Raw genomic sequence first — 8,845 nt, 5'->3', positions numbered from 1 at the left:
GCCTCCCAAGTAGCTGGGACCACAGGCGCCCGCCACAACGCCCGGCCATTCTTTGGTTACAGCCATCATTGTTGTTTTGGCGGGTCCGGGCTGGGGATTCGAACCCGCCACCTTAGGTGTACGTGGCTGGCGCCTTAGCCGGCTGAGCTATAGGCACCGAGCCAACAGGTGTGACTTTGTAAGGTGTGACTTTTATTCATTTAACTTCAACTTTTAGCTCTAGTTACCCACAAACAATTTATCCTTGATAAAACTTCAGAAGACAAAAGACAAGTAAAAGAATTAATTTAAACAACGTTCAAAAATCTAGGTCTTAAAGCTGAGAAGTCTCCTATTTTAGATATACAGAACCAAAACAACAAAACAGATTTCCTATAGTCTTTAAAACAGCATCTCTTCAACGTAATGATCCGGGTATATGTGGAGGAGTAGAGTGGTATCTATGAAATTAAGATATAATTCACACACCAAAATCCACTCTTTAAAAGCACACAATTCAGGGTGGCACCTGTGGCTCAGTGGGTAAGGCGTGGGCCCCATATACCAAGGGTAGAGGGTTTGAACCCGGCCCCAGCCAAACTGTAACAAAAAATAGCCAGGCATTATGGCAAGCACCTGTAGTCCCAGCTACTCAGGAGGATGAGACAAGAGGATCACCTAAGCCCAAGAGTTGGAGGTTGCTGTGAGCTGTAACGCCACAGTACTCTACCGAGGGAAACAAAGTAAAACTCTGTCTCAAAAAAAACCAAACATAATTCCATGGCATTTGAAGTATTCACTAAGTTGTATGAACATCCCCACAATTAGTTTAAAAATATTTTTTATTTATTCATTTATTTTTTTTGAGACAGAGTGTCACTTTGTCACCCTCAGTAGAGTGCTATGGTGTCACAGCTCATAGCAACCTCCAGCTCTTGGGCTTAGGCTATTCTCTTACCTCAGCCTCCCAAGAAACTAGGACCACAAGTGCCTGCCACAAAGCGTGGCTATTTTTTTTTTTTTTTTAAGAGACAGAGTTTCACTTTACTGCCCGCGGTAGCATGCCATACATAGTGTCATAGCTCACAGCAACCTCCAACTCCTGGGTTTAGGTGATTCTCTTGCCTCAGTCTCCCAAGCAGCTGGGACTACAGGCGCCTGCCACAGTGCCCAGCTAGCTTTTTGTTGCAGTTTGGCCGGGGCTGGGTTTGAACCCTCCACCCTCGGGTATGGGGCCGGTGCTGCCCATGCACAGCTGTGTTTTGTTGCAGTTTGGTTGGGGCTGGGTTTGAACCCACCACCTCTGGTATATGGGGCTGGCGCCCTACTCACTGAGCCACAGGCACCACCCCATATATAAACTCTTAATCCACATAAATCTACGACTTAAATTCCATAACCAAGTCCAGCAATCAGCCTTTTGGTACCAGTAGCCCTAAACAACCTTCTAGTTAAGTATCCTTCTACTATAATAATGTAAATTCATTACTATACAGTATGAAAAATAATAAGATTCAGTTTTCTAGAAACAAAATAATGTGAACCATTTCAATTTACGATGATCCAAAAAATAAAAGGTGAGCTATATCTGTACATAGTGCAGTGATTTTAAGGAAAAGAGAGAGGAAAATATTTCTGGCTCACTTAATTTTAAGTGAATGCTCTACTCTCCATATCCTATGCATGACTCTCAAGTCAACTGAGATTGGGATCTACATTCTACGTTTACCTAGGAAGGGCATTCTCGTACCTTTTTGCTCACCTGCTCAAACTTAACTTTCAATCTTTTACAATCATATTCACACATATACATTAGGAGAAATTACACTATTACTCAATAAAGATTACTTTCCCTAAAATTTACTCACCAGAACTGAAAAGATCAAGCTGTTTTTCTTTTTTTTTTTTTTTTTTTGAGACGGAGTCTCAAGCTATCCCCCTGGGTAGAGTGCCATGGCATCACGCTCACAGCAACCTCCAACTTCTGGGCTCAAGCGAGTCTCCTGCCTCAGCCTCTCAAGTAGCTGGGACCACAGGCGCCGGCCACAACGCCTGGCAATTTTTTGGTTGCAGCCATCATTGTCGTTTGGCGAGCCCAGGTTGGGGATTCGAACACGCCACCTTAGGTGTATGTGGCTGGCGCCTTAGCTGCTTGAGCCACAGGCGCCGAGCCGATCAAGCTGTTTTTCCCCAAAATTCTCTATCTATATATGAAAAGATAGCTCTTTATTATATGACTATTATCCTCTTATAGACATCCTGAGTTTTCATGTTTCCTGGGTCTAAAAAAAAACGCTAACCTTAAATATACACAAAGCTTTGCCTCCAAATCTGAATTATCTTGTAAGTATTTAGGGGATGAGAGATAGCTATGTGCCAGCAATGTTTTTAGTTCTGACCTTTGTTAAGGTGAAGTAGCTGGGGCATAGAGGACACAGCAGATCAGAGAAATTCTTAAGGATGTGTTAAAAATGGTGAGTTAATTTTTTTAGTTGGAAACTAGTCGGTAATATTGAAAGTATGTCTTGGTCAGGATTTAAGACAGAAGAGAATGATAGGACAAGCTGGGGAGTACGTAATCTAACTAAAAACACCTACAACCAAAACGTGAAAGATGTTGCAAAGGCCAGTTTGCAGCCTCTGCTCCAATCTCACCTCTACACTGGTCAGCACATGCTCTGTAGAGAAGCACTGGTTCAATTCTAATTTCATTAGAAACTCTCTTGCTTTACTGATGGAGAAAGGCAGAGGCACAGAGGTCCTACGAAGATTTGCATTTACCCTCTATTTTCCCTCACAGTGCGTAACACACCTTGTTATTTTATAGATTACTCAGATTTCCATAGGATTTCAGATTCAGGTGTTTCAAAACAAAATAACAATGAAAACCCTTTACAAACCTTATGCTTCCTCTTGCCTTTGTTGGAAACTTTTTCTGAGGCTTGTTTCTGAGCTTCTCTTGTGTGCTTTTCTGGCACATTTTTCTTTTCCCCCTTGGGTGGCTCTGTTTCTTTGTAAGGCTTTCCTGGTATTCTAGTCAAGAGATTCAGGTCAATCTTCACAATAAGAGGATACCTATCATCAGGCTCACTGAGGGGGGAAAGAAGTTCCTTCTCTTCCATAGGAGAGAACATTCGTTGCCGGAAAAAGCTATCTTCTTCCTCCACTGAGGAGGGTTTAACAGGAGTCCTATTGCTCTCTGGGTACTTAGGAGTTTGTGAGGAAGGAGGAAGGCTCTCACTTTCATCTGAATCTGAAGAAGAGGTATCAGTTTCTATGATTTCCCTTGATTTCTGGGAAGATTTACTCGTGGATTTGTATTTCTTTTTCTCTGCTGTAGGTCGAGGGGAAGACTTAGACTCCTTCTTTATATTGGGTTTCCTTGAGCCTTTGGTGGCAGCTTTGTGTCTGCTGGGGGGCATGCTGGTAGCTATATCGACAGGGGTTTCGCTCTCTATCTTTAGGCCTCCACGAGGCTCATCCACAGCTGTCTTCTCAGCCTTTTTGGGTTGCTTTTTGCCTACAGTTCTCCTCTGTGTTGTGCTGTCACTCTGTGCAGGGGATTTCTGCCTCCCACGCCCACTTTCTGATCCCTTTTGGATGGTTTTGGAGTCTCGTCCAGGAGTAGTGGAACTTGTTTCTTTAGGTCCACCTGGATCAGTGTAGCTATTCCCAGTACCCTGCTCTCGGCCTTCCTTTTTGTAGCCTTGAGATGATGGGATGTTACTATCCACTGAAGAAGCTGGTGACACTTTATGTGGGTTCACTTTATTCAACCAATTATCAAGTTGCCATTTGTTTGTTGGTGGTGGTTCAGGCTAGAAAAACAGAAAAATATGTCTGATTTTTTTGATATTGAAGCTTTCTCCCTTCTTTACAGTCTCAAGAAAGAAGAAAAAATACAATGCCTAATGCACCAAAAGGAACCAAACCAAAGGGCTGAGTAGTATTTGGCTCTAACCACTTGAATGAGGAGATAAGCTTAATGTTACATATGGCCATTAAATAGCAAATACTAAGATTAGATTAAACATGAAATTAGATTAAGAATCTAATTTCAAAGGCATTATTACAAATGACCATATAGTATATTTAATTCTTGAAAGTAAACAAATGATGTAGCTACCAAGAGAGATTTTTAACTGCATTTCATCAGTTACAATTGTATAATACTCTTTTTATTGACAATAACTACCTAATATCAATTACCATGTTAGGACGGGAAAAAATAAGAGACCACACTAAAGAAATGCAGTATTTTAGTGACCTGCAATATGACCTCAAGTAGTTCCTAATCCAGACCAAATTGTTCAAATGATAAGTAACTATCTAGGTTTCTTCCAAGATACAGTTCATTTCTTTTTGTTACAATATATAATCTTCACCTTTTATATTTGAATCAAGTCTTAATTGGACATCACCAAGGGCCTTAAGAGGGCCTATGGAAGGCAGCTCCTCCTTCCCTCTCACCTCAGGAGATGCACTCTGGGATGGCTCATTTGCCTCACTGTCACTGGAACTACTTTCACTCTCCGAATCAGATCCAGAGCTGCTTTCAGATCCACTGTGGCTACTAGAATCATCCCTGGAGTTATCTGCTCCTTCACTATTATGGTGTGAAGGTTCAGAGTTACTAAAAGAGACAAAACATAATCTTTTTTTATTTTTTAACAACAGGAAAACTTCAAGAAATCTGACAACCAACTTTATTTAAAATGTTTACTGTTGGCTTAGCTGTTACAATTCTGTGAATACAGAACTTCATTATAAACACTTTCTTTAAAAAGTTTCTGATGTGCTATTCAGCTATTAATACCCACCTTTTCAAAACAATGTGAAGTACAATGTATATACCATAAAATTCACCCATTGTAAGTGGATAATTCAATGACTTTTAATCTCTAGAGTTATACAACCACCACCACAATTGACGGTATTTACTTTTTTTTTTTTTTTTTGAGACGGAGCCTTAAGCTATCCCCCTGGGTAGAGTGCCATAGGCTCACAGCTCACAGCAACCTCCAACTCCTGGGCTCAAGCAAGTCTCCTGCCTCAGCCTCCCAAGTAGCTGGGACCACAGGCGCCCACCACAGCGCCGGCCATTTTTTGGTTGCAGCCATCATTGTTGTTTGGCGGGCCCAGGCTGGGGATTCGAACCCGCCACCTTAGGTGTATGTGGCTGGTGCCTTAGCCAGTTGAGCCACAGGCGCTGAGCCATACTTTTTTTTTTTTCAAGTTTTTTTTGAGAGTCTCATTCTTGCCCTGGCTAAAGTGCAGTGGCCTCATTATAGCTCACTGCAACCTGAAACTCCTGGACTCAAGTGATCCTCCTGCCTCATTCTCTCAAGTAGCTGGGCACTACAGGTATATGCTACCATGCCTGGCTAATTTTTCTATTTTTTATAGAGACAAGGTCTCACTCTAGCTTGGGCTGGTCTCAAACACTTAAGCTCAAGCCATCCTCCGGCCTCAGCCTCCCAGGCTCATAGGATTACAGGCACGAGACACTGTGTCCCACCAATATCTACGTTATAAGGCCATTTATTATATCCCTATAATGTTATCAGGCTATCTCCAACCCTTTAAATAAAACAAAAAAAAAAATAAAAGGATCCTTACCTTCCTGGTGTACTCCTTGGCATTGTCTTATCACAATCCTAAAATTAAAGCATCAGAAGGAAATCTATGAATGAATAAATAGTACTCTATTTGGTTAATGTGAATAATATCTGAACTTTTAACAGAAAAACTGGCTTCTCTAATACATGCATCAATGTTTACTTACTGTTTTTACCTAAAAAAATAACTGAATTGCTAGCAAAAGATCAAAAGTTTTGTTAATAGTTCTTTTTGTCAATTAACTTCATACTTCCTAAGTATGTTCTAATCCATGATAAATGTTAAGGAAAAGCCAATTTTTAAGTAAGAGGAAAAAAAAATGGAGATTTAAAGACAGAAGAGAAAACGACAACATTCTAGCGTTAGAAAGTTTATATGAAGAAACTTATTTTAAATAACTGAATTATAAGTGTATTATTCAATTATAATTTTTATAAAATATAATGAAAACAAATACTGTGAGACTATCAAAATCATATTGTAATACACGCACCTGTTCCCCATCACTGTCTTCACTGCTGCTTAGTTTTAAGTCATCTTTTAACATACTAGAGGGAACAGGCAGAAAGGATTATTATTGTTGCAACATTTTTTCATGGTATATCAAAGTATTAATATCAACCAATAATTGTAGAAATAATCACTTTGGTAGCTAAAAATGTAATTCAAAAACAAAAAAACTTAAGTTTTATACTAATTGGTTTGATTCATAATCAGAGCAAAAATTGAGAAAGGAGGGATTTAATCATTAGATAAGCTCTAACCTTTCTATGAATAAAATATTTACCTTTTCAAATTAAACAAAAGCCACGTTCTGTGTATCTCTAACTTTTCTCTAATTGTACACACACATATTCATTACCATCAAACAATTAACACAGTCATACCCAACAGTCCACTAGAGCAATATTAACTCCTAAAGAGAAGGAAGATAAAATAACACCCAACAATTCTCTTTGTTCCCAATGTCCCATAAAGAGCGGTCTGTATAACTGCTGATGACTGGCTAACTGTGAAAACCAAAATGCAATTTCCCAAGCCAAAGATCTAGTTCATAAATGTCTTCCTAAGAAAGATAACTTGTAAAAAAAAAAAAAAGGCTCGGCGCCTGTGGCTCAAGCGGCTAGGGCGCCAGCCACATACACCTAAGGTGGTGGGTTCGAATCCCCAGCCTGGGCCCGCCAAACAACAATGATGGCTGCAACCAAAAAATGGCCAGGCGTTGTGGTGGGCGCCTGTAGTCCCAGCTACTTGGGAGGCTGAGGCAGGAGACTCGCTTGAGCCCAGGAGTTGGAGGTTGCTGTGAGCATGATGCCATGGCACTCTACCCAGGGGGATAGCTTGAGACTCCGTCTCAAAAAAAAAAGAAAAAAAGAAAGATAACTTGTGTTCTACAGATGTAAAAATTGGGTGTAAAAGCCTTGGCTTGGCTATATAGCAGAAATGACCATGAATGTATTTTTGAAACTCCAGGTTCCAAATTTTTTTTGATTAAAATTCAAATCAATTAGGGCAGTGTCTGTGGCTCAAAGGAGTAGGGTGCTGGCCCCTTATGCTGGAGATGGCGAGTTCAAACCCAGCCCCCAGCCAAAAAAACCCACAAAAATTCAAATCAATTAAATAACATGTAAAAGTACTGAAAGCTGATAGTTTCTAGAATTTGTTTTTGAAAGTACAATTAAAGATTTAAATTTTCCTTAGGGCCATAAAGCCAAAACTATTAAATTTAAAAGCTATTAAACAACCCACAAAACATTCCTTGTCTTTTCACAGGAGAGGCAAAATTAATACAAAGCTAAGGGAGAAGAGTTAACTAGAAAAATATTTTATTTCTCATTACCAATAATAATTCCATTACCTTTCTTTATTTCCCAATCAGTGGGAAGGAAATCTTCTTTCACTCTAATAACTACTTTTGCTTTCCCCTCAAAGTTTAACATACATTTCTAAATTTGATCCTAAATTAAAAATATTACACAAAAAATTACCTCAAAAAAAAAAGGGGGGTGGCACCTATAGCTCAGTGGGTAGGGCACTGGTCACATACACCCAGGCTGGCGGGTTTGAACCTGGCCCAAGCCAGCTAAAATAACAACAATAACTGCAACAAAAATATAGCCAGGCATTGTGGTGGGGGCCTGTAGTTCCAGGTACTTGGGAGGCTGAGGCCAGAGAATCACTTAAACCCAAAAGTTTGAGGTTGCTGTGAGGTGTGATGCCACATCACTCTACTCAGGGTGACAGCTTGAGACTCTGTCTCAAAAGAAAAAAAATTACCTCAAAATAAAGTAACCACATGATTACAGAATTATGAAAAGTATTTTAAGACTGGTCCAATTAAATGAGATGGGAAAAAAATTTTCTTTTGGACAAGGGCTTAGTGAATCTCTATGACTGATTTCCTCTAAAGAAATGTACTTATTCTGAATTCTCTCAGCCCTTATGATTTATTAATGGCAGTTCAATGAACCTGTTTATACATGTAAATATGTTAAAAGTTTTCCCAGACTGCTCATGTCCCTGTATGATTTTGTTCCCTCACCAACTAACCGTGATATGCACATATATAGCAGGTATATATCAGTTCTTTGCATATGAATAAATATAATAGGACTATAATTTGAATTCTTCAGCAGTGAGGGGGGATATCTTAAATTCAAATATTTTCAATCTCACAATCTCACTTTGTTCTTTCTCTATTCAGCAGACATGGTTACCAAGCTGAAGTCATCACAAAATAGTTTTCTAGAATAGAAATAGAATTCTATTCTTAAAATAGAATTCTTTAGAATTCTGGTAAATCATTGAATTAACTTATGGTCTTACGAATTGAGGAGATCATTCTTTTTGTTTTTTTTATTGAGACAGAATCTCACTTTGTCACCTTTGGTATAGTACCGTGGAGTCATAGCTCATAGCAACCTCAAACTCTTGGGCTCAAACTATTCTCTGGCCTCAGCCTCCCGAGTAGCTGGGACTACAGGCAGCCGCCACAGTGTCTGGGCATTTTTAGAGATGGGGGTCTCACTCTGGCTCAGGCTGGTCTCCAACCCGTGAGCTCAGGCAATCCACCCACCTCGGCCTCCCAAGTGCTACGATGACAGGCATGAGCCACCTTGCTCAGCCCAGGAGATCATTCTTTTAGGTGACATTTATTATCAAGCAATACACCACCCTATTACATCAATATTTATTCCGAGTTCTGCCTGTAAAACAAAAATAAGAAGGCTCGGCGCCTATAGCTCAA

The 8,845-nt window shown here is 39.9% G+C and overlaps 1 protein-coding gene across 1 annotated transcript in view; it reads right to left on the bottom strand.

The window, feature by feature from the left end:
• AFF4 (AF4/FMR2 family member 4) overlaps nucleotides 1–8,845 on the bottom strand; it is a 78,332-nt gene that overhangs the window by 18,605 nt on the left and 50,882 nt on the right. Inside the window, exons 8-11 of the mRNA XM_012807128.2 lie at nucleotides 6,092–6,146; nucleotides 5,599–5,636; nucleotides 4,450–4,612; nucleotides 2,812–3,797 (exon numbers count right to left, since the gene is read on the bottom strand). Coding sequence (XP_012662582.1) covers nucleotides 2,812–3,797; nucleotides 4,450–4,612; nucleotides 5,599–5,636; nucleotides 6,092–6,146 — 1,242 coding nt within the window. The remainder of the gene's footprint in view (nucleotides 1–2,811; nucleotides 3,798–4,449; nucleotides 4,613–5,598; nucleotides 5,637–6,091; nucleotides 6,147–8,845) is intronic.

Source organism: Otolemur garnettii, unplaced genomic scaffold (assembly GCF_000181295.1).
Source record: "Otolemur garnettii isolate 467f Iridium unplaced genomic scaffold, OtoGar3 scaffold00003, whole genome shotgun sequence".
Lineage (NCBI taxonomy): Eukaryota > Metazoa > Chordata > Mammalia > Primates > Galagidae > Otolemur > Otolemur garnettii.
This window is presented reverse-complemented; position numbering and strand designations above follow the sequence as displayed.